This window comes from Arvicola amphibius, chromosome 12 (assembly GCF_903992535.2).
Source record: "Arvicola amphibius chromosome 12, mArvAmp1.2, whole genome shotgun sequence".
NCBI lineage: Eukaryota > Metazoa > Chordata > Mammalia > Rodentia > Cricetidae > Arvicola > Arvicola amphibius.
The window spans coordinates 138,503,805-138,529,195 of record NC_052058.2 but is presented as its reverse complement, the minus strand read 5'-3'; the positions used below and the strand labels follow the sequence as shown (position 1 = coordinate 138,529,195).

At 49.9% G+C, this 25,391-nt stretch overlaps 1 protein-coding gene across 1 annotated transcript in view; it reads left to right on the top strand.

Annotated features, from left to right (window-relative positions):
* Positions 1-25,391, top strand: part of Lrrk1 (leucine rich repeat kinase 1) — a 143,843-nt gene that overhangs the window by 88,310 nt on the left and 30,142 nt on the right. The window contains exons 7-20 of the mRNA XM_038313710.2: positions 1,401-1,627; positions 3,388-3,515; positions 3,603-3,766; positions 5,161-5,298; positions 7,439-7,551; positions 9,508-9,584; positions 14,495-14,624; positions 15,236-15,348; positions 15,739-15,953; positions 18,090-18,254; positions 18,768-18,940; positions 19,489-19,609; positions 19,926-20,085; positions 21,596-21,872. Coding sequence (XP_038169638.1) covers positions 1,401-1,627; positions 3,388-3,515; positions 3,603-3,766; positions 5,161-5,298; positions 7,439-7,551; positions 9,508-9,584; positions 14,495-14,624; positions 15,236-15,348; positions 15,739-15,953; positions 18,090-18,254; positions 18,768-18,940; positions 19,489-19,609; positions 19,926-20,085; positions 21,596-21,872 — 2,201 coding nt within the window. The remainder of the gene's footprint in view (positions 1-1,400; positions 1,628-3,387; positions 3,516-3,602; positions 3,767-5,160; positions 5,299-7,438; positions 7,552-9,507; positions 9,585-14,494; positions 14,625-15,235; positions 15,349-15,738; positions 15,954-18,089; positions 18,255-18,767; positions 18,941-19,488; positions 19,610-19,925; positions 20,086-21,595; positions 21,873-25,391) is intronic.

The following is a 25,391-nucleotide window of genomic DNA, read 5'->3' as shown; positions in this document are numbered from 1 at the left end:
TTTGTTATTGATTTATAGTTGCCTTGGATAACCAAGCCAAAAAAACAGATTTCTTCTCCCACAGAAACCCAATTGAATCCTAGATTCTTTAACAACCTGATGACAGAGGAAAACCTTATCCTTACATATCTAGCCAGGACCCATTTGCTGCCCAACAGTAGCAAACCACTGGGATTTCTGACTTCCTCTTTAAAGAAAAACCCAGCCAAATAAGGAACACGTTTTGGGCTTGCCACAGCAAGGGGCTGTTGTTTGCATGTGGCAGAAGCTTGGAACTCAGGGGTACAGGGTAAGCCTGAAAACAGAGCCAAAGGGATGTTCTACGATATCCTGACTGGATCTATTGTCCAGGGAAACCCGAGACACCACTGGGAGTAGGACTCCTGTGTATCTGTGCAGGGGCCATGTTTATCCTATGTATCTGTGCAGGGGCCATGTTTATCCTGTGTATCTGTGGAGGGCCATGTTTATCCTGTGTATCTGTGGAGGGCCATGTTTATCCTGTGTATCTGTGGAGGGCCATGTTTGTCCTGTGTATCTATGCAGGGCCATGTTTATCCTGTGTATATGTTCAGGGGCCATGTTTATCCTGTGTATCTGTGCAGGGGCCATGTTTATCCCATGTATCTATGGAGGGCCATGTTTATCCTGTGTATCTGTGCAGGGGCTGTGTTTATCCTGTGTATCTGTGGAGGGCCATGTTTATCCTGTATATCTGTGGGATGGGCCATGTTTAACTTTCTCTGGTTGAGCTGAATTCAAAGCAGAGCCAAAAATTAGGGAAGCTGGCTGTTGCTAATATAGTCCTGGTCTGACTGTTACAGAAGAAAGTGGTGAGCTCACTAAGTTGTTACTGTAGCTATCACTGATGATTTGACTTCCTGGGCTATTTGCTAAGGGAGTTGGTTTCTTGCTTTGGGCTGTGGGCCATTGTTCCAGATTTCCATTCCATGTGACCTTTAATCTGGAGGCCGCCAGTCCAAAGTGTGCCCTGACACAGTGCAGACAGTGGCTGTCTCCACCACACAAAGTGAGTCAGAAGAAGAGGTTGTAGACCGTGTTAGGACCCTGTCTGAGAAGAGGCCCTTCAAGCCTTGGTTGGCTTCATGTGTACTCACAAGCCATTGCTGCTTTGCTGCACCCCTATGAGAAGATCTCAGGGCCTGCTCTGGGGGTGACTTGAAGCCATGATCAGGTGACTTGTACAGATCATGCCAGCCACCCCCTTATGCCAATGACCATGGTGGGGAACTTGGGAGACAAAGTGGACATAGTCCCAGCATCTCAGGACAGGGCTCCAGCTGGAGTGGGCACACGACCTCAAGTGAGCATTTATCCCAGACTTACCTTGGGCTCAGACTCACCATCCTCATCTGCCGTTCCTTCCTGTCCAACCCCAGGCACTTTGTGTGAAGTGGTCCCGTCTTCGGTTGCCCTGGGTGGACCTCGACTGGCTCTTAGACATCTCCTGCCAGATCACAGAGCTCGACCTCTCAGCCAATTGCCTGCCTTCGCTCCCCTCCATCATCCCTTGGGGACTCATCAACCTGAAGAAGCTGAACCTCTCAGACAACCACCTGGGGGAGCTGCCCTGCGTGCAGTCATCCGACGAAATCATCTGCTCCAGGTGGGCCCAGGAGTGTGGACAGGGCCCTCCATACCCCCCTGTTGGAGCCACCCTCCCGAGCAGGTTCCTTGATTGAATTCAGTGTTTTGGGAAGCGAGCTTGTGGCGGTAGTGAGAGGCCTGCTCTCTTTTACACAAGCTTACAGGAGCAAGGCATCATGGCCTCTGGTGCCTTATGAGCCAGAGCGGTCTGAACAGGTGGTCTGGGCTAAGCAGTCAGCTCATTGCAGCCATGCAAGGCTATCTGTTCAAAGTAACCAGCTGTGCCCTACACAGTGGAGTGTCTAGACACTTCCCGGGCTGGTAGAGGGGTTTGTCCCACCTCCCAGAAAAAAACTGAACTGATCTGAGGGAAGGGTCAACTCTGGAAATGTGGCCGCACATGAACACTGGGTCACTGCCTGTCTTTCCTAGAGTCCTGAGCCCTGAGGTGGCATGGGAGGGGAAGGACATCCTATGAATACTTTTCTCATTGCTGTGACTAAGCACCCTGACAGCTTAAAGAAGGAAGGGGTTATCCTGACTCACAGTTTGAAGGAGACAGTCCATTGTGGCGGGAAAGGCACGGCTGCCGGGTCAGAGGTGGCTGGCTGGTCACACTGCAGCTGTGGCTGGTCACACTGCAGCTGTGGCTGGTCACACTGCATCAGTGGCTGGTCACACTGCAGCTGTGGCTGGTCACACTGCAGCTGTGGCTGGTCACACTGCAGCTGTGGCTGGTCATACTGCAGCTGCGGCTGGTCACACTGTAGCTGTGGCTGGTCACACAGCAGCTGCAGCTGGTCACACTGCAGCTGTGGCTGGTCACACTGCAGCTGCGGCTGGTCACACTGCAGCTGTGGCTGGTCACAATGCATCAGTAGCTAGTCACACTACAGCTGCGGCTGGTCACACTGCCCTGTAGCCAGGAAACAGAGAGCAATCACTACCTATTGGTACTCAGCCTAGGACCCCACCCATGGCATGGTGCCACACACGTTCAAGGTGGCCCTTCCACCTCAACTCACCTAATCTAGATAATCCCTCCCAGACATGCCCAGAAGTTGTTTCTAGTCAGGTTTTGGCCATCATGATGAACCATCACAGGACTGTACTTGAAGTTCTCTAGGATGTGTGTGTACAAGGCTTCACTGCAGAAGGGACTGAGCTGACTACAAAAGCTAAGGCTGGGGGTGGAAGATGGAGCAAAGGGTAAAGGCACTTGCTGTCAAGCCTGGTGTCCCAGAAGCTACATACTGGCCAGAGACAACTAACTCCTCAAAGTTGTCCTCTGACTTCCACCTGGGTGGAGGTCATGGCTCACTGGTTCACATGAGCAAATGCATACACACAGTAAATACATGGAATTAAAAAAAGTTGGGGGTTTAGATGTGGTGAGAGACAAGGATGTTGGAAAGAGCTTGAGGTTAGTCCTCGAGACTCACAAATGAGTTTTACAAAAGTGTAAAGAGCAAGTGTTACCTGAGCAGTCTCCTTAACCTGGGTCAGGTGGGTGAACCCGAAAGCCGCAGCAGGTGGCTCCGTGGCTGATGAGCATCCTCAGAGCATCGTTCCCTTCCATGTGGGCAAAGGTTTTAATCCCTGAGTGTTTGGAAGAACCAGGACCCACCAGTCAGATTCTATTGTCATAACAGTTCACCAAATACATAAAAAGCCAAGATTCCCTCTTGCTTTTTAAACTGTGTGTGCAGACAGAGAGCATGCGCCTTGCCTACAGAGAGATCTCTTGTGGTACCCTAACTCCCTTCTCCCTGGCCCCAGGTTACTGGAAATCGACATCTCCAGCAACAAACTGTCCCACCTTCCTCCTGGATTCTTGCACCTCTCAAAACTTCAAAAGCTGATTGCATCCAGGAATTATTTGGAGCGCTTGTTTGAAGAAGAAAATGGTATGTGCCTGCGTTGATGGCCCGGTAGCATTTGCCGCTTTTGTGCTGACTGGGACACGTTCGACAATTACTCTCTTTCCCTCACAGCTACTAACTGGATTGGCCTGCGGAAGCTGCAGGAACTCGACCTGGCTGACAACAGGCTGACTGAGCTCCCCGCCCTCTTCATGCACTCCTTCAAGTCGCTCAGCTATCTGAACGTCTCCAGAAACAACCTGAAGAACTTTCCCGATCCCTGGTCCTGCCCTTTGGTTTGTATCAGGAAAGCCACAGTTGAGTCTGTTTGGGATTCCACACACCCTCGCTTTGGGGCCGTGCTGTGTGTCACGAGTGTCACAAGGCCCACAGCGCTCAGTCAGGCTGTGTCCTCAGTAGTAACAGCTGTAAGCCAGTCCTCCTGGGTCTGGATTTCGGGGCACACAGTAGCCACTACAGAGTTCTGTACGGCAGCAGCTCGCACCCTGATACAGGGTGAGGCAAGGGATGAGGAGCTGGCTCGTTTGGTAAAGTCCCTGCCACACAAACATGAGGACTTGAGTTGGATCCTCAAGAATTCACATTAAAAAAAAAGTCATATGTGGGTCTGGAGAGTTGGCTCAGTAGGGAAAGTGCTTGGTTTGCAGGCATAATGGGCTGAGTTTAGGTTCCCAGCACCCAGAAACTAAGACAGGATCTCTGGGGAAGCCAACCCACTAGACCAATCATATTTATGAACTCTGATAAGTTCAAGTGAGAGATCCCGCCTCAGTATATAAGACGAAGAGCAGTCTAGGAAGACACCTGCCATCAACCCCTGGTCTTCACATGTGCACATGTGTACACACGCATGCATTCATGCATGTGAGCACACATACATACAGATCACGTGTCACATGTGTTTTCTAAAAATCCAGGCAAGGCAGCATGTGCCTGTAATCCCAGCAACCAGAAGTGGAGTTATGAGGGTCCCTGGAGTTAGCTGGGCAGCCAGTCTAGGCAACTGATGAGCTCCAGCTTCAGTAAGAGACCCAGTCTCAAAATTTTAAAAAGAAAGAAAGAAAAGTGGAGCGCTACTGGAGAAGACACCAGCATTAGCCTTTGACCTCCACATGTCTGTGTATGCGCACACAAACCTGAGACGTCATATGTTCAAACACAAATGTCAAAGAGGGGTGCAGTTCTTTGGTGCTTTAAGAAATGAGAAGCAGGAGTCGCATTCCCAGTGCTGCAGACTAAATGACTTTTAGTCTTTTTCCTTGGGAAGCTGGCTTAGTCGAAGCAGATGAATAACATAAGGAATATTTGTGCTTTGTTGCCGTTGGTTTCCAACCAGGAAATCCTCCAGCACAAGAATAAGCATTTCTAGTCTGACCATATGTGTGGAGAAAACAGTATCTCCCGAGAGCAAGGCTCTGAATCAGCCTGTTATTTCCCAGGACAATGGGCTGGATGGTGATGAGGGGGGAAAAAAACTGTGATCTACCTCTGTCTCCCCCAAGGAAACTCTATTCCTGCTCCTGCAGGAAGCCTTCCCCTCACCCTGCACCGTGATCCCAGAGCCCTGTCTGATAGCCTCATTTCTGACATCAAATTGACAAGCTGACGTCTAGGCAACGCCACACTTGGAAAACTATTTACCATTCTCCCTCTCTCCTCACTCACCTAGAGATGTTGCAAAGCTTCCAGAAACGCCCTGGAATCACTGCCAGACAAAATGGCTGTCTTTTGGAAAAACCACCTCAAGGATGTGGATTTCTCCGAGAACGCTCTGAAAGAGGTGCCCCTGGGGCTTTTCCAGCTTGACGTGAGTACAATCACGGTTCATTCCTCATTGTCAGCATCAGTAAGAAAAATCACTCTGGGCCTCAGGGAATCTCTGTGCTGTTTCCAAGTTTGTGAAACACACAAGGAAAAAAAAGTGAGGGATAAGTTCGCCAATCAAAAACATGCGCGGTCTTGAGCAAAGGGGAGGGACGCGAGGGGAACGGTCACCATGGAGCCAGCTGTGCTGGGGAAGGGCTTGTTCCCCTGTGCTCGTCACTTTCCGTTACTATAACAAACACCTTAAGATAACCAACTTAAACGTGAAAAGGGCTTGTCTTGGCTCAAGGTTTGGGAGGTGTCGGTCCATAGACACAACCACCACGGAAGCAACTGGTGCTTTGGGGGGCCTGTGGTGAAGCAATGCACTATGGTAGAGCAAAGCTCTTCACCTCACATCCAGGACTTGGACTAAAGGGGAAACCGAAGAGGTGCAGCCCCAATATCCTCCTCAAGGATGCACCAGCAATGAGCAGAACACCTCCCATCAGGACTGGGCTCTAAAGGGTCCACCACCTCCCAATAGCTCTGAGGGACATAGTGTCCACCGCTGTTGTTTGTTTGTTTAACCCATGAACCTTCAGGGAGTGTTCCAGATCCAAAAGAGCGACCCCCAGGGCTTGCTTTTATTATGGAACTTTTGTCTGGCTTTTGGTTGTCCTGAGAGGCCTCGTGCATAGCTCGAAAGCACTCTGTACCACTGAGCTACAGCCCCGGCTTCACATTGAAGCTTTGACTCCATCTGTCCCTGGCACTGTTTCCCCCACTCCTAAAGACTCCAGTGAGCACCACAAACTCCAGGAGGAGACTCTATCTGCAGTACTCCCCTGCTGCTTACACAGGGTCTTCAGACAGGCTGGGAGGCCCTGGGCTAATCCCAGAACAAGGGATTGCTAACTGTTCACCAAAAGCATTAGGGCAAACTCCCTGGAGGACTTCATGGTGGAGCCACGGGTCACATTACCTGGGAAAGGTGACTATGTTTGAACACACATGTGCAGCCCCTAATCTTTCTAGATCATCCAGAATGCCGAAAGACATCAAGGGTCCCTTCAACATGCATACATCTGAAAAGAGGGGCTATCAAGTTTTAGACCCGTAAGCAAACATGGGACATAGAAAGGGACCCACGTGTATTCACAGCCAGGGAAATGAGAGTGCAGCTGACTAGAGCCCTTGTCAGTGTCACTGGGGCCCCACAAGGGATTCTTACCACTCACCACCTCCTCCCGGTTCTGAATCCATCCCTCACGCCCACACCTTGCAGTATAGCTCGGCTAGCAGGAAAGGACAGAGCCTCGTGGAATCTCACCCTGTGTTCTCCATCTGCCTCTGGCACTATTTCCCTTGTCTCCAGATTGGGGATTGGGCAGGCTTTCACAATTCAGCCCAAGCCCTGAGCTAGTCACTTGGGGGAGGCTTTCCTAGAAATGCAGAGGCTGACAACCATCCTGGCCCTAAGAGTGGGCCGTGGCATCAGCCCTTCAACAAAGAGGAAACAAAACATGTGGAGGACCCAATGTGGTCCAGCAGTGGGGTGGCCCTCTTGGGCCACATGGTTGTAAGTGGACCTAGGATAATGTCATTGAGAAGAGCCAAGGTATGTCTCTGCAGCTCTCACTAAAGAAAGGCATCCTCCAAGTGAGTATGGGCCCCAGTGGGCCTGCATACAGCAAGGCACAGGGATGAACTGCCTTTGTGGAAACCCCGAAGAGCCCATGCTGGACCTATGAGGAGGTGGCTAAGGCAGACCACCCATGGTCTTGTTGCCTCTCTCTGAGGACCACCCAAGGGGGAAGTCACCAAGAGGTAGCAGGTAGCCAGCATCACGCAACATCCAGTGGTACCCTGTGTACTGCAGGCAGGTACCCACTAACCAAGACTCTTAACCTTTGACCTCAGGATGTGCTTAGACCCCTTCTATTCTGAAGTTCTCATTGGCCTTGAGAGAAAGTCTAAATGCGCTGCTCATCTTCTCTGCTTGAAACTATTTGGGCAGTTTTGTAAAGAGAAAGAGGCTGCATTTGGCTGGCTGCATGTTGACGGAGAGCAGACTGACTTCTCACTCCTCCTCCTCCCTTTCATGGCTGACGCCATCCTTTCCTCTCTCCTCCCGCCTTCAGGCCCTCATGTTCTTGAGGTTACAGGGAAACCAGCTGTTGTCGCTGCCACCTCAAGAGAAGTGGACCTGCCAACAACTCAAGACCCTGGACCTCTCCAGAAACCAACTTGGCAAGTAAGCAGGGGACTTCTTTTTTAATTTTTAATTAAAAAAATTATCTTTTCTCATTTTACATACCAATCCCAGTTCCCACTTCCTCCCCTCCTCCTTTTCCCTCCCCTACCCTACACCCCATCCACTTCTCAGAGAGGGTAAGGCTTCCCATGGAGAGTCAACAAAGTCTAGCACATTGCCTTGAGAAAGGACCACGGCCCTTCTCACTATATCTAGGCTGAGCAAGGTATCCCTCCAAAGAGAATGGGTTCCAAAAAGCCAGTACAAGCAGTAGGGATAAATCCTGGTCCCACTGCCAGTGGCCCCACAGTCTACCAGCAGGGGGCTCCTTTACCCCGAGTGTATATAGAACCACAGATAGGGGTCCCCATGCAGTTGAGCAGGAGATGGCTGAGTCCCGGGCTGCTGTATCCCACTCAGGCAGGGATGAAGGTCTTCTGGGACAAAATAGTTGTTCACCATTAATGAGCAGGACATCATCGTATCTGCTGCCTCCTGAGACCACGCCCCTTGACTTGTTAAAGTGGCCATCCCTGTACATCTTCATCATTGTCCTCTTTGCTGTTAGCTCATGGGCACTGGCCGTATTAGACGAGGGTCCGTCCTAATGAGCTTGTCAACACCATCACTTCTTTAAAGACCCTACCTGTCGAGTGTCCTTTTTTCGGAAATGCTTGGGATCAGAAGGGTTTCAGATTTTTGATGTCTTTGGGAGTTTTGAGTATTTGTATATATCCCAGATATCCTGGGTTGGGATATATATGCCCAAACTAAGCACAGGGCTTATGTGTGTGTCATACGGCCCCATTCACACAGTCCAAGGGCAATTTCATGTCACATTTTTAGCACACCTGAGCTTTGTCTGTGACATAGCTCTGAGATCAGGTCTGGAATGTTCTTCTTTTGATACACTACACTGGTGTTCACACGGCTTTGGGAGGCATCTGGATTTAAACTTTTGGATGGAGGAATCACTGTGTGACCTTTTCTGGTGAGAAATGATCTTTCCTCTACATCGGGACACCGATAACAGACCACAGAAGCAATCCTACCCAAGTACCAATGAACATGTTGGGGCTACTTTGGGGACCTAGGTGACTCAGCAGCACTGTCTTACCCCAAGCGTAGGTGTCACCTCCCAAAGCTGCATCCTGCCCACCTTACAGGCGGCTCCACCAGAGTCTCCTCTTCCACGGCAGCTGTGACTCACTATATAATCTTTCAGGGCTGGGGCTTGTGAATGGTATGAATTTCTCAAGCTTCCTGGGTCTTAGAAGTTTCTTCTTCCCTCCAGGAGGGAATGTTCCCATTCGGTGGAAGTAGGTACATACACAGCAGAGTCTCAATATACATTCCAGATGCCAAAATCCTGAGATAGGGACTCCAGGGGACATCGTGCAGCCCGTGAGTGGGGCCTTCCATTTGATTCTTACACACTGCTGAACATGTCTCACTTCAGCCTAAACTAGAAGCCTATAAATCCTTACCAACTAATAAATCCAACTATAAATCCAGCCATTGATGTGTTCATAAGTGGAATAAAAGGTGAAAGGTTGAAGAGAACCCTGGAGAGAGCAGGCCCTTGGGGTCGTTGGCTGGAGGTTACCCTGAAGTATCTCAGCAGAGCGCACACCCAAAGGCAACTTCCCTGGGAACAGTAGACAGTGGACAGTGTGCAGCCAACAGAATGCCCTCTACAGAAGTGCTTGCACCTGCTTGAATCTGGAAAATCTGAGAATGCTAGACTAATGGTCGTAGCAGTTAGATGATCCTTTCTAATTGCTCCTTCTAGAAGACCCCTCAACTCCCTCATATAACCTGCCAGAATGCCACGCACCTGCTGATAGAATCTGCTGACGTCACCATGGTTCTGTGTTATATAGTCAGAACTAATAGACTCCACGTTGTTGACATGCTGACCTCAAGTTTCTGATGATTCTTTTTCCCCCTCTACAGAAATGAAGATGGGCTTAAAACAAAGCGGATCTCCCTGTTCACCACCAGAGGGCGCCAGCGTTCTGGAACTGAGTCAGGTGTGTGCTGGGCTGGGGAGACCGCTGGGATCCTAGAGTTGAGGCAAGGCAGGGTAGCCTTGTATCCCTGTCAGATGCTGGGATTTTCCTTCCGTTTCCCAGTTGGAATGTCAGAGGTCTGCCAGGAAGTAAATGATGTTAACATGTTACTTGGGTGCGTGCCTGCGGCCCTGCCTCCCCACTTGGAGCCCAAGCCGTTTAATAGCCAGCTATCTAGCGCATACAGAGAGCCGCCCTAAACTACAGGCACAAGGGTCTCAGTCCTCATGGGAGGTAGGCAACGCCATCTGTGTTGCACATGAGGAAACCAAGGCTCCCATGTACGTCAGTCATCATAGACCAGTGGCTAATACAACAGATGCTTCTTCCTCCTCGCTGTTCTAGGGGCTGGAAGCCATTTCAGGGTGCACCCTTGGTCAGGTAGGGAAATCAGGCTTTCTACCTTGCCAGCAGTCACCTCTCACTCCCACTCCACCCACATGTGGTGGACAGTCTCCCCTAACAGGATTCTTCCATCACGAAGAGCCCACCCGCGTGACCCTACCTAAACCTAACTGCTTCTTCCCAAAGGTCCCGTCTCCAGACTGAGGGGGCCCGGCTTCTGCGCATGCTTAGTGTTTCCGGACTAGTTCCGGCTCCTGTGACAGAGCCAGGCTTCCACACAGATCGTGGGAGTCCACCTCTGGGGCCAGGACCGACACTATACAGTCCTTTCTGTCTTATGACGTCTTCTGAGATCCTTTGGAGGCCACAGGCACACTACTGAGGTGTGGCAGAGGGCGCAAGGTCTTCCCTGGGCTTCATAAGTAGAACTTTCCCTGGAGTTTATTTATGTTATTGTTCCTCACATCGCCGGTGCTGTGTGGGGAATTCCTCGGGAAAGACTTTTGTTCTTCAGGGAAACCCTGCGCCGTGGCAAACAATTGGCCCTCCACTTTACCCTCGAAGTGGTAACTTATTTTTATTCTTTGACTATAATAGAGGTAGGTGTGTGTGTGTGTGTGTGTGTGTGTGTGTGTGTGTCTGTGTGCATCTATGTATATGTGTGTCTCTGTGTCTGTGTGTCTGTATCTGTGTGTATGTGTGTGTCTGTGTCTCTTTATGTGTCTGTATATGTGTGTGTGTCTGTGTGTATGTGTCTGTATATATGTGTGTCTGTGTGTGTCTGTATGTCTATATGTTTGTATATATGTCTGTGTCTGTATATGTGTGTGCCTGTGTGTATGTGTCTGTATATGTGTGTGTCTGTGTGTATGTGTCTGTATATATGTGTGTCTGTGTGTGTCTGTATGTCTGTATGTTTGTATATATATCTGTGTCTGTATATGTGTGTGCCTGTGTGTATGTGTCTGTATATGTGTGTGTATATATATGTGTCTTGTGTCTGTGTAAATATGTGGACCCCAGACAACAACCTCAAATGTCATCACTCAGGTGCCATTCTCCTTTTTGTGTGTGTGTTTGTGTGTCAGTGGGTGCTGACAGGGTCTCTCACTAGCTTAGAACTCAACAAGTAGGTGAGGCTGGCTGGCCTTCAAGTCCCAGGGATCCACCTGCCTCTGCTTCTCCAGCTCTGGGATTACAAGCATGTCTCACACATGTGGGTTTGTTTTGTTTGTTTGTTTGTTTGTTTTGGGTTTTGTTTTGTTTTGTTTTGTTTTTGCAGAGACTGGGAAGTGGCTTCTGGGAATTGAACTCGGGTCCTTGCAAAGCAGACATTTTACAGACTGAGGCATCTCCTTTATTTGACTTGCAGCTGTCAAGTAATAACTGTGTGCATTTCTAGGACACAATGCACCAGTGATCAGACCAGAGATCACTGGTGTCTCCCTCACCTCAGACTGGCATTTCCTACTTCACTGTGTGAGAAACATTGAAAATCCTCTCTGCTCACAATTTTGAAATATACAATCAGTTTTTGTCCAATGCAGTTGTCCTGCTATGGTAGAGACACCAGAGGTCCTTCTTCCTGTCTGCCATGCGGCATCCCTACACCCAGTATCCATCCTCTCTCCCTCCCTCACCCCTGCACCTCCCTCATTCTCTGCTAACTGCCATTCTAGCCTCCCCTGCTGTGAGATCAACTTTTGATCAAATCTGAGACTCTAAAACCAACCACACGTACAGACTATCCATCCGGATGCTGTTCCATAGTTCGTAGGGCATGTTAAACAGACTGTCGCTTTCTTCTCTAGCTTGAAGGCTTTGATGTGACCAGAACAGGTGTGAGAGGTGAAAGATATTATAGACAAAGGCTTTCTACAAACTGCTGAGACTACTTCCCATGGAAATCACTATGACGCAGATAGGCACATAAGTCGCTAATATATAAAGAATACTTACAATGTATTCATATCTATTCATGAATGTATGTAGGAATATATATGAACATGGCAACTCCATAGAAAAAATGGCCAAAAATATAATATTTTTTTTCAAAATAAATCCAGACAGCCAGGAGACCGATACAGAGACCTGTTGCCATGCTAATGGGGAAATACAGTTTATGAATTTTCATAATTGGGCCTTTCTGTTTTATGTTCTTCTGCATGTGAGTATAGGACCCAAGACTTTGGGCATGCTGGGCAGGCACCCTGCCACTAAGCCATCCCCTCAGTCCAGCTGGGTCCCTTTTTAAATGAAGACCCCCTCAGCCTCGGGACATTGAGGACACATGTAAGGGTTTCACTTGGAAAGAAAGAGAAACAAATAGCATATACTCCCTAGTGCCAAGTGGGACAGTGGACAAAACCATAGGCTGGGGACAGTCTTGGCCACTTGAGTGACTTGCTGGAGGCCCCTTGTGTGCTCTGCCTTCTGTTCAAGCATGTGGGATCCTTTTGGGGCCAAGGCAATGGCACTGGAAGGTAGACCAGTTGCTTTGTGGGGCTAGGCCCAGCCCATAGAAACTGCTACATAGGAAGGTCAGGCTGCACAGTGAGAAGTCACCAGAGTGACATGGTAGCTATATGAGAAGGCCACAGCTTCAAAGACCCGCTGGCAGGAGGCATCGTGGCACTGGTAGATGACAAAGGCCTCCTGGGTTTTCAATTGCATCTGGAATTCTGAGGGCCACCCGTGAGTGAAGTGTAAGCAAGATGCCCTTGCCAGCCCTGTTCCCCAGTAGGGTTCTTCTCTCAGGGCGGTTGACCTAGGGTGAAGAAGTATCTATAAAAGACGGCTTGTTTGCCGGTGGACAGTTAGCTTCCAGGGAGGTTTCCGTACATTCATGCAGTCATATTTGTGCAGATGCCGTGTCCAAAAATAATTTGGATGACCGTTTTTTACGGTAAAATTCAGACGAGCGGAGTCATAAATTATTTATGAATAAATAGCAGTTCATAAATACCTCTAGCTGTGTTCTCCCAACCTAGTTTCTACAGTTTTTAGCACTTGGCTGGGGGTGTGACAGGTGCTGCCGTCCCAAGCTGTGGCTCCTTAGTCCCCTCCTCCATCACTTAAGGAGCCTTCGTAAACACCAGGCTTGGCCGGCCCACAGCCAGCCAATTCCCTCCATTGGCAAGTTCCCTCCATGGGCAAGAAAGCACACATTTCCCCTGCTAAATGCCCTCCAGGAAAATGTGAAGCCATTTCACCAAAAGGGGAAAGAAAGCGCTTTTGAACATATTTCTACAGGACTAAGCCTACAACAAAGTCGCCTTGGCAAGCTTGTTGTAACATTATTTCCACAGCTGCTGTGAATTCTGCCCACAGTGCAGCGAGCTGGGCAGGGTTTTCTTAACACTTGTCTTAGAGTCTGGCATCGTCTCTCCCAGAATGTTCTCTGAGGCCAGGTTACCTCGTGGTCATCAGATCTGCTTCTCCATGCTTGGAGAGATGCCCGTGCTGAGGGAAGTAGTGGCATCTAGGTAACACGATTTCAGCCTCACACAAGAATGTCCCCTTCTCTATCTGCTACATCTGCGTGGCTGGCAATCCCACCAGGGAGCTTTAAGACAGCGTGAACATCTTGGATTCCCTGCTTCCCAGTGGGATATCCTGTCCGTTCTCCCTGCTTGTGGGGGTAGGGGATGGGGGAGAGGAGAAAGGTTCCTCAGAGATCCTGCTGTAGTCTAAACCCCTGAATCTCATTAATGTGTTTCCAAGCTCTGAGTGACATTCTTTATTTGCACAAAGCCTCGGGTGCTGTGGAAACAGCAAATGTGACGTGATCTTAATGGTAATCTCATAATTAGCCTCATGAATGAACTTACTTGAATACTAAAGAGTTGACTGGTTTTCCAGAGAGTAACATCTTAAGCAACAGTTACAAAAAAAACAAAAAACAAAAAAACTTGCCTCGCAATGTGTTTCTTTGTTGATTAGCTTTTTCTTTCATTGAAGAGCTAATGCTGTATATTTTTAAACAAAATGAGGGTTTAGCTTTCTAGTAACTTCTTCTCTAGACCTGACTATGAGTTGGTGTGGCATACACACATATATGTGTGTCTGTGCATGTGTGTAGTGTGCGCATGCATGGCTGTAACACTCACGTGATGGGTTAGTAGGCGTGTGCATATCTGCAGATATTTTCTATCACAGTAATAAGCCCCTTTAGGGGCATAGTTCTGCACCTGGCTTTTCCAAGTCTCCAGAAGCCATCACTTTACATACATGTAACCTGCACCATGCTTTGTAATCATTGGGCATTATTCCATTGTTTAGCAAATCCCCTGCAGACACTAACAATGGAAGACAGCCCACTCTCCTTTCTCTATGCTATCGCAAGCAACATGTCACTGAGTGTCCCTGTCCTTACGTCTTTGTCACGTACGCACGCAAGGATGGCTGTAGAATTAGAACCGGTAGGTCAGGAAGACGAGCTCTGTAAGTTTCCCAGCATGCTCTGCGGACATGGCCGTTGTCTGGGACAGCTCAGAAGCACGGCGTCTTTTGACTTTCATTGGCAGCGTGTGTGCTGGAGTTCCCCGCTTTCCTGAGTGAATCTTTGGAGGTCCTTTGTCTGAATGAGAATCATCTGGACGCAGTCCCTCCGTCGGTCTGCCTGCTGAAGAACTTATCAGAGCTCTACTTGGGCAAGTAAGTGCATGTCGAGGGCAGGTGCAGCCCAGTGAAGCAGTCCTCGCTCACAGCGCGAGGGACCAGGCAGCAGGGGGACCATCTGCTTACTGAGAAGCCTAGCCTGGCTTTCCGGTTGGGTGTGATGTGGAAAGTGGAGGCAGGAAGGATGAATGGCCACAGTTCGTTGCTTGGCTGGGGGACAGTGAAGGGAAGAGCTGTGTCCCTGACCCCTTTATGCACTGAGCTCCAGCTCCCGTCAGGGGATTAAGCCGCAGGTAAAACTTGAGCGCCCAAGAAAGTGTTGCATTACGGTTGAAAATGGAGAGCCTTTACAAGAGGAAGTAGCGGCCATCTTGATGGTAGTGTCCTTAGTAAAAGAGAGAGTAGTTGTGGGCGGGGACTCAGTTTGAAGCTGTGGAGACTCACAGGGGACAGAACTAATGTTCCCACTACTGCTGATGCAGGGAAGTAACGGGCTTAGTGTCTAAATGGAATATAGGAATAAGGCCCAAGGCACACTTGGGATAGAACTTGGCAGCGGCCCCTGCAGACCATGCAGGGCTGTGAAAGCTGTAGGCCCGTGTGTTCACACGTGTGCTTATTCTCCCACGGTGACTTGTTTGCTACAGTAATCCTGGCCTCCGAGAGCTCCCTCCTGAGTTGGGCCAGCTGGGAAACCTCTGGCAACTGGACATTGAAGATCTGAACATCAGCAATGTGCCTGCAGAGGTCAGGAAAGAAGGTAGGGCCTCTTCCTGTTCCCATCACTGCCTTAGAAAGATGACTCAGGTTCCCTTGGTAGATTTGAAGGATGGAGCTAGTGAGGCCCAACTCCAGCCTCAAGAGTTTGGGAAGAGGCTATGAAACTGGCCCCAACACAGTAGCCACCAGCCGTGATAAGACTGGGAATGGCTAGGTAGGAAAGTAGCCAACCAGGGCAGCAAAGTCATTGTCCCTCACTCCTGACTGTCACACTTAATTTGGGGGATAGTTATTATCATTCCTCCCTGCTCCCAGATTCCACACCTTCCCTTGGACCACATAGAAATTAGGATGGAATCGGGCCTCCTAAGAACTGTGAGTTCATCCCTGTTATATAACATCTAAGGTCCCCTCTTCTGATTTCTCACAGGCCCCAAAGCCACACTCTCCTTCCTGCGTGCCCAGCTGCGCAAAGCCGAGAAGTGTAAGCTGATGAAGATGATCCTCGTGGGGCCCCCACGCCAGGGCAAGTCCACCCTCCTGGAGATCTTACAGACGGGGAAGGCCCCTCAGGTAGCACACAGTGAGGCCACCATCAGGACCACCAAGTGGGAGCTCCAGAGACCAGCAGGCTCCAAAGCCAAGGTGAAGGATGGTGGACATGAAGTGGGTGGGAAGGACCTCCCCGTGGGCTGCTCTCCATTCCCCCCATACCCTGGGCACTCTGAGTCCAAGACCCAAGACGTTCTATGCTTCTCTGCGCCAGCTCTTGCCAAGAGCGACAGATCAGTTCTTTCCGTGACTTTGTAGTTTTTCTATCGTAATGAAGTCAAGGCTCCGGGCCAGTGGTTCTTGACCCTGCCTGTCTGCTGGATTCCCCTGCGGGGCTCTTCATGAGCACATGCTCGGGCTTCAGCTGGCCTCGGCGACTTAGATTCAAACAGGCTAGGGTGGGGCTCCCCTTGGGCTAAGAGCAAAGTACCACGGCAGACAGTAAGGTGTACCTCAGCATCTCCCAGCACCCTTAAAAGGAGGCTGACAAGGTACGCCTGGAGCCAATGCCCTGTCCTCCCTGATTCCTGCTTCCATTTAAGCTCTGGGAAAGTTCCATCAAATACCCTGTTTAAAATGAATTCTTCACCAGCTCGTTCATCATCCTCACTTCCGTCCAGGACCAAGCGGGTGGAAATCAACTTTTCTTTGAACCTTTTGAAGCAGAAAAGAACCTGCGGGATCTCTGCGTGGTGCTGGTGTTAGTTATGTCTATGTTCTGTGACCACAATGCGAAGTAACTGTCAGAGATGACTTAGAGGAGAGCTCACGGCTCTGGCTCTTGGTCCCATAGGGCTCTTTCCACAGGTTGCTGGGCCCCTTCTGTTGAGCCGAGCATCATGGCGGTTGATGTGTTTGATGAGAACAGCTGTTCACTTCATGGGGGACAGGAAGCAGGGAGTGTCGAGAAGTGGCCAGGATAATACACTCCCGAGGACCTGCCTCCAGTGACCTACTTTTCTCCATCTAAGTCTCCCCTCCCTAGGTCTCTAGGATGTCCTAAGATTTCACCAGCAGGGCACCAAGTGTTCAAGGCATAAGCCTCAGCAGACATTTCTAATTCAAACCGTAAGAGCACCCCATCCATAGAACGCACGTAACGTGGTTTTTCCCTAAGTGCCAGACAATGTCCTCCTCATCTGCTGTGTTTGTGTTTCTGCCTCGCTGTGGTGAGTCAAGGTGCTCCCAGAACGGGACCCTTGGGGCTAGAAGTGCACCTCGGCGGGGCAGCTTGTGATGAGCATCGCGAGGCCGTGAGTTCAATCCCAAGCACCAAAAGTAAATAAAAGTAAGAGCAGGGTCCTGCCTGTTGGGCTCAGAACTGTGAGATAATGAATACCAGGCCCACTCAGAACAGACAGGGAGGGACTCTGACTCACGTCTGAAGGTTCTCAAGAAAAAAAAATAACCCGAATTTTCTGCAGTCCCCCTTGGCTTTGCTGTTTTGAGGATGACTCAGTCACTCTTGCTCCCAGCTGTTCTTCAGCGCATGGGTGCCCAGGCTCGAGGGGTGGAGAGCACGAAACCACCTTCACTCGAAAGCCACTGCTGCTCTTGTGAGCACCGAGGCCCACCCCGCCCTGTGCAGCTGACCTTTAGCTGGCTGAGAACAGCTGTCTGCTTTCATCTTTATACAAAACCAGGTCAGCACGCTGTCTATGTCTTGGAGGCCAAATGCTGCCTCGTGGAAATAACTGCTGGCTACGGCTGACTGCAGCCTCAGCTTCTGGGCCAGCTCTGAGCTCACACAGTAATAGAGAAACTGCTTCCATGGTCTTCCTGGAAGCCCGGTTCCTGTTGTTGGATTCTCACGTCCGGGGGGTTTCCTAGCCTTGTTGGTGGCCGCTAACCTTTGACCTACACAAGTTCAGGGTTGACTCCTCCATTTGGCCCTTGCACAGAGAGGGTGGGAGCCATGATGTCAAAGTGGGGGCCCTCCTGCCACCAGATGTCTCCCAACTGTAGAGAGCCTAAGAGAACCAACACAACAGGCCATAATCTCCCTGGATGCCCACTCTGTTAGCAGCAAAGAGAAGCCCCCAGAAAATACCTTTGGGCCACTGGCTTCTTTTCCCTTGCCAGGATTGCTAATTTAGACACACTGGAGTCTGGAACTTTTCCATAACCATGTCTTTTCCAGATGCATTCCAAATTGTAAATTTTCTTGTGGTCTGCTCATCCCGTGGGTCACTCAAATGCCCCCCCTTCTGTGCCTTGTTGCTCAAGTAGGTTGAGTCCGTGGAGTTCAACGTCTGGGACATTGGGGGTCCTGCCAGCATGGCCACCGTCAACCAATGCTTCTTCACGGACAAGGCCCTGTATGTGGTGGTCTGGAACCTGGCACTGGGGGAGGAAGCCGTAGCCAACCTCCAGTTCTGGCTGCTCAACATTGAGGTGAGGAGCCCCCATCTTAGCCTTCTAGGGCTCAGAACCCAGAACCCCAGGGATCTGGTGTGGATTAAGAACAAGGAAATGGTGCAAGGGAGAAACACTATTAGGGGCCCCAAGTCACAGCCTTGCTTGATTTTCACACTGAAAACTCAGAGGCCTCCTGGGCCTTAGGGCCCAGTGCTCTTGTTATTTTCTTATTTACCTGAAACCTTATAGCCCCATGCATGCAAGGCAGGCAGCACTGCCTCCCAGGGTAAAGATGCCACTAGCCTGTCTCAGGCCTCTCCCTCAGGTGGTTAGAAGGGGCAGACATCCCTCTTCATGGGCTAAACTGCATGGAGTGGGCCATAGGGCATCTCAATTCATAACCGGCCCATGACATTCAAGTCCGCAGGATGGAGGCTGAGTGTGGGCCACTAACTTCCAGGGTTGGCACGTTTGCACACTGAGGAAACTGTTTCCCACTCTTTATCTCGGGGGAAGCACCGGACTCAGCTGTGGGATTCTCTGTTACAGGCCAAGGCCCCAAATGCTGTTGTGCTGGTGGTGGGGACACACCTGGACCTAATCGAAGCCAAATTCCGGGTGGAGAGGATAGCAACGCTGCGTGCCTATGTGCTGGCCCTCTGCCGCTCACCCTCAGGCTCCAGAGCTACAGGCTTCCCGGACATCACGTTCAAACACTTGCAGTGAGTGTCGCCTGCCTCTGGCTTGCCGCTGCCACTGCCACGTGTGCTCTGTTCACCAAGTCCCCGAATCGCCTGGCGTCTGTCCTGGGGATGAGCCAGGCTCCTCTAGACAGGGCGTGGTACCCAGAGCAGGGCATGGTCCCCTAGATGACTAGAGATGGAGCCTCAAGACACCCGACTTGTGCGTCCTTTCTGGGGTCTCCTCCCCTCAAGGCCAGTACCAAGAGCACACAGCTCCCATGGGACAAAGCTCTTTCCCAGCTAGCACCCTTGGGAGTCCCAGTACCTCACTCTTCTTCTGTGAACCCAGCATATTGGAAAGACAGACCCAGGTGACATATTGTAGGACCCCGGACCCCCCGCCACCCCCCCCCCCCCCCCCCCCCCCCGCATAGGGCTATGCACAGAGCAAATCCCCAAGAACCTTCCTGTTCTCTCTTTAATGACTTGTCGGCATTTGGGACAAACCTCCAGGGAAACAGGGGTGCTAAGTGCCCCAAACAAAGAAGTGGTATGCTGACTAAGCCCCAATATCTTTGCACACACAGTGAGATCTCCTGCAAGAACCTGGAAGGGCAGGAGGGGCTGCGGCAACTGATTTTCCACGTCACATGCAACATGAAGGATGTGGGCAGCACTATTGGCTGTCAGAAACTCGCCGGCAGGCTGGTAAGTATCCCTCATTCAGTTAGACCAGAGGCTCCCATTTCCCACTACAGTCATTTGCCGTAAAGCATATATATGTCTGTATTTAAAGCCAGGAGTTCCAGGTGGAAGTAGGGGCAGGGTCATTGGCCTACCACAATCGTCCTGGCATTACTAAGTCTGTTGTCACCATGCTCTGACTCCATTTTACTGTTCTCATGCTGCAAAAAAAAAAAGTGTCCTCTGGCCCTAGAACCAGTGGGGTGGGGTGGTGGGGAGTGTCGATGTAGGCAGTACCCCTTGGACCTGAGGGCCTCACCCTTGCCCTGCCTGCACCCAGATCCCTAGGAGCTACATCAGCCTACAGGAGGCCGTGCTGGCCGAGCAGCAGCGCCGCAGTCTGGGAGACGAAGTTCAGTATCTGACGGACAGGCAGCTGGAGCAGCTGGTGGAGCAGACGCCCGGCAATGATATCAAAGACTACGAGGACCTGCAGTCCGGTAAGCCAGGAGTGTGTACCCAGGGCCATTGGTATGGGGGACCTGAAGGTCAGGCACAAGTCCAAAGCCCTTGAGTGGGGTAGGGTGAGGCACCTATGAGACTTGTGTATGTCACAGCTCCACCTGTACCCTCAGCCCAGCAGGCCAGCGCTCTGTGTTCACTTGCCTTCCTCCCTCCACTTCTCCTTGCTGCCACGCCCTTCCCTCCCCCCATCCTCCCCCTTCTTTCCTTGGACAGGGACCATGGCAGCTGCTCTGCAGAGGATGCATACAGGGACAGCCTCTGTGTCACCATCCTCCAGGACATCAGTCCAGGGAAACAACTTAGCATCTAAAAGGTCACCACAACTAGTGCCTTGGCAGATAGGAAACCATTGCTTGTGGAGAAGTAAACAGGACCAGGTTGCTGCCTGCCTCTAGTCACATTGTCATCAATGAAGCAGTCAATAACGGTTGATTGTTTCGGATACACTTCTGTTTGTTTGTTTTTTGTTTTTTTTTTTTTTTCCATTCTGGCTTCCTTTCCTTTGTTGTGTTTAAAATGCCTTGACCCCAGGCAGCCTAGGGGAGGAAGGGGTTTACTTGTCTTACAATTCCAGGTTATAGTCCGTCACTGAGAAGAAGTCAAAGCAGGAACTCTGGCAGCTAGTCACATTGCATGCATAGTCAAGGGACGAGAGAAACAAATGGACCCCCTGCTCCTTAGCTGCTCAGTTTCTTGCTAGCGTTCTTCATTCTTTTACTAGTTAAGACTCCCTGTCTAGGGAATGGTGCTGCCCACAATGGACTAGGTCAATTAATAATCAAGACAGTCTCCCACAGACACACCCGTAGGCCTAGGGATGATCTAGATCTTTCCTCAGCTGAGACTCACCTCAAGGTAACAATAAGAACTAGCCAGCACATATACCTCATTAATTATTTAACATGTATCACTGATTGGTTAGCTCATGCAATGGCCGCCTGTTCATGCCTAATGTTTGTTAATCTAAGGCCACCTTCTCTCTATAAGTCAGTCTTGTACTTAGACGCACTAGGCACTTCCTTAGCCCTGTGCTTGAGGGTCATTTTAGAAAGTAAAGTTGCTCCAGATGCACAAAATTTAAACATGGCAACAGATAGATCATAGGATGGGCATTCACTGCATGAGAGAGCTCAGGTAGGAACACAGAGGACAACTCGTGTTTTTTCCACACAGCTCAGCATGTGTCTGCGCATAACTATAAAAGCACTTCACGTGTTGTTTGGAGCCTTCGTAGGTAAATTCTATCAAGTGGTGAAAGTCACAGATACTCAATCTGATAACAAGGGTTACCTGTAGTTGCTTGAACATCAATCAACTCAGGACACTGGTAAGCAGCACAATGGGTCACCAGGCTGCAGCTGCCCACCCTGTCTGATGAGCCTGGGATGCCAGCAGTATTGGTTTCCTCCTGGGAACAGGGTCATCACTGAGTCCCTTCTGGTCCCTGTGTGATTCTGACCCAGCTTCCTCCCTCCCTGCCTGCAGCGATCAGCTTCCTCATAGAAACAGGAGCCCTGCTGCACTTCCCAGACACAAGCCACGGCCTGAGGAACCTCTACTTCCTGGACCCCATCTGGCTGTCTGAATGCCTGCAGAGGATCTTCAACATCAAGGGCTCACGGTCGGTGGCGAAGAACGGGGTGATCCGAGCAGAGGACCTCAGGATGCTGCTGGTGGGGACGGGCTTCACACAGCAGACAGAGGAGCAATACTTCCAGTTCCTGGCCAAGTTTGAGATTGCCCTTCCTGTTGCCAATGACAGGTGAGGCCAGAGCCTGGCATACACTGAAGGAAGGAATTGGGTCCAAGGACACTGGTGGCCTCAACAAGATGCCCAGGGCTACCACCACCAGGATAGCTACCTCCGTGGGATGGCCAGGTGCTTACCCTGGGTCAGCAGGAGGGTAGAAGCAGCTGGCGCCACTTTGACCACCCCATATCTGTGCCATGACTACTGTTTCCAGGCAGTTGGAAGGAATCCACTTATTGAAGGGGTTAGAAAACCAGGCAAGGGCAGTTCTCCTTGGGGCAGCCGTTGCCTTGGTGATGTGATGTGTGAAACCATTCCGTGACGTGGACACACGTGTCAGTTATGTGACCTCAGATTGCACTTGCAAGTCCACTAAGGGTGATTGGTTGGACAGGCTCAGGCCTGGGCCTCCACAACGCTGCCTCCTGGAAGGCTGGTGTTTGGAAGCATGCCCAAGGCCTCTGCTGTCTCTCCTCTACTGCCTCATCTCGCTGGGCACATCATCCGCACCACCCCAAATTCTTCTCCACGCCCCTAATGTCTGCTTCAGTCCACCCCTCCACTGTGGGACTCTACCCACCTCCCAAGTGCTATCTTCTGCTTCTGCTGAGGGCATCTATAATAATCTCCCCTCATCCAGGGCTTCACTTTCTACAGATTTAAGCTGCAGTGAGGAAATACAGAACAGAAAAGGCCATAAACAGTTCCTTCCTTTTAAATGCTACAACACTCCCCGCAGCATAGGGAAATCTCTCACCGTGCCACTCTGACCCACCTGGACATGACTCGTCCTTATCCAGTGTATCCATGCTATGTCTTCTGCCCCTGCTAAGTAGCCGCCTTGGTTATGAACTCAACTATCCTGACATGGCTCTGCTTCTGTTTAATCCCCCATTGTATTTACGAAAGGCCCAAAGCACAAAGGTAGTGATGCTGGAAATTTATGACAACTTGCTGTTTTAATTGTTCTCTGCTGTTCCATTATAGAGTGGCTCTCATTGCTTCAGGTAATAGTCTCTTTCTTGAAGTTCATTTTGTCTGATTTTAATATAACCACATACCAGCTTTGGAGGTCTTTTGGCTTTTAGCTACAGCTGTCTACTTTATTACAAATTGATCTGAGTATGTATATCACAATAAAATCTTATTGCCAATGAACCGGCTAACCTGATGCTCCCTGTCTTAAATAGGAATACTTAGTTCATCTACATTAAGTGATCAGTTTCAGAGTTGTGTAGTAAAAGGAGCAGTGGGCCACTTCCCGCCGCCCAGCTACCAGCCACCTGGCTAGCTTATACCCCAAAATAACAACACACAAATTGTATTCATTTAAACACTGCCTGGCCCATTAGTTCTAGCCTCTTATTGGCTGACTCTCACATCTTGATTCAACCCATTTCTAATAATCTGTATGTCACCACGAGCTCATGGCTTACAGGGAAAGATTCAGCATGACTGACCTGGCAGCTTCATGGCGGGCGGCTCTCTGTCTCTGCATTCTTCTTCCCAGAATTCAGTTCTCTTTTCCCGCCTAAGTTCTGCCCTATCAAAAGGCCAAGGCAGTTTTCTTTATTCAGCCAATGAAAGCAACACATAGAAAGAAGACCCTCCTACACCAGAGTTGGATTTAAGTAGCTTGCCATTTGCTTCCTATTTGTACCATTCAGTTGGTTCCCTTGCTCATTTTGTTCACCTTCTTCTGAGTTAGTCACATTTTGATCTCTTTATTCATTCTCTGTATTCTCGGTGTGGTCTTCAGTGGTTCCTCTAAGTATTAGAATGTGCATCCTTAGTAGTGTGATGATGCTTTCTTCCCATGGTCACCTGCATTACCCCATATCAACACTCACCCTCCTGAACATGAGAACTGACAATGCCCCAGACTCTGAAGTAGGACCCCTGAGAGGGGACCAAAACTCTGGTGGCTACCCAGTCTCCAGTGATGTCCTTGGTTGGTTCAACCACTTCCTGGCTTTGATGGTGGCACCGAGTATCCCAAGTCCATGAATCTGTATAATGAACCTTCCCTAGAAAACATCATCACTCTGTGCCCCAACTCCAGAGCCTTACGGTGATGCCATACGGTGGGGAGCTGGCTTGGTCCCTGGGCAGCCATTCTAGAAATTCTGTTGGTGTAAACCAGCCATCCACAGAAATAGCCCTCCTTTACACTTGACCATAACGGAGCTAAAGACCTTCTTGCTTCTTTTGTATGGAGTCATGAGCAAAGTCCTAAAGATAAAAACCTCAAAAAAGAGATTCAAGGTCTGTTATTCCATATCATTGCCATTGGCCAATAAAAGCTCAAGGTTGGGCCACCTGTCAGTTTACACTGCCATGATCTACAATATTATATTCTGGTCTTATCATTTATCAGTGGATTAGAGGAGTAAAGATGTATTATACATTGGCATTCAGTAAGAGGACCTTGTGTGTGTGCGTGTGTGTCATTCTACCTATATGGTTGAACAATAAAAATCAGCCAGATTACTGCCAAGTCCAAGGAAGTTTCTGCACCGTGGGGTGACAGCTTAGAGCCAGACTGCCAGAGAATGAGCCCCAGCTACCTTTATTCTCCCCTGCAGAAAAACAACAATACCGTCACCTACTGCTATTGCCCTTGCTATCAGGAGTAAATTAGATTATACTACATAGAACAGTGTCTCTTACACCCAGGAGCTCCGGAGACGGTAGGGATCAGCAGTGCCTCCCTTACTGTTTGGTCATGTTACGTCCTGTGGCCCATGTGTCTGGATCCACACAAAGCTGTGAGTAGCAGAACATTTTCCATCCTAGCACAGACATCATTTTCCTTGTCCCAGAGGTGAGTTCCAGCTCCTTACACCATAAGCTTCCATGGGTCAACAATGCAGCTATGGTCTTGGAATCCATACAGACACAGATGCTCCTTTGGGACCTGGGTCTTCCACCTGTAGTCCATGAACCCCCACTCCCACCCCTGCCAAGTCCTTCAGAAACTTGGGATTGATGAGCTTCCAAGACCTGTCTTTTCCAGCACTTTCATTTCCTGCTGGCAGACATGCCTTAGCTCTGACCATCTCTGGAAGGCCCCAGCCCACATCTGCGGCCATCTCAATGGTACAACATGCATTAGCCCCCATCCTCCAAGGGCACACCGCCCTGCCCAGGGTTCATGAACTCATTGACACTCATCAGACACAGGAATAATTCACTTCTGCAGTCCAGTCTTAGCTACCCCTTAAGACAGCCTTTCTGCCCAGGGACTACTCTTCCCTTCAAGAGTTGACCTCCATGGCCACGTATTTTGGACTCCCTTTGGTCCTGTTCCTCCCCTTTCACTTTCTCTCAAATTCATTGTTTCTTTTTCTTCAATCATTATTGTTGTGTGTGTGTGTGTGTGTGTGTGTGTGTAAATATATAAATAGAACCTGATGAGTCTATTTAGCCTTGCATGTATATGACTTCCAACCTTAACACTTGGTCCTGTGGCCAACCAAAAGACTCCTCCCCAGGAAGGTGGAGATGGAGGACTTTTCTCCACCTTGTCCA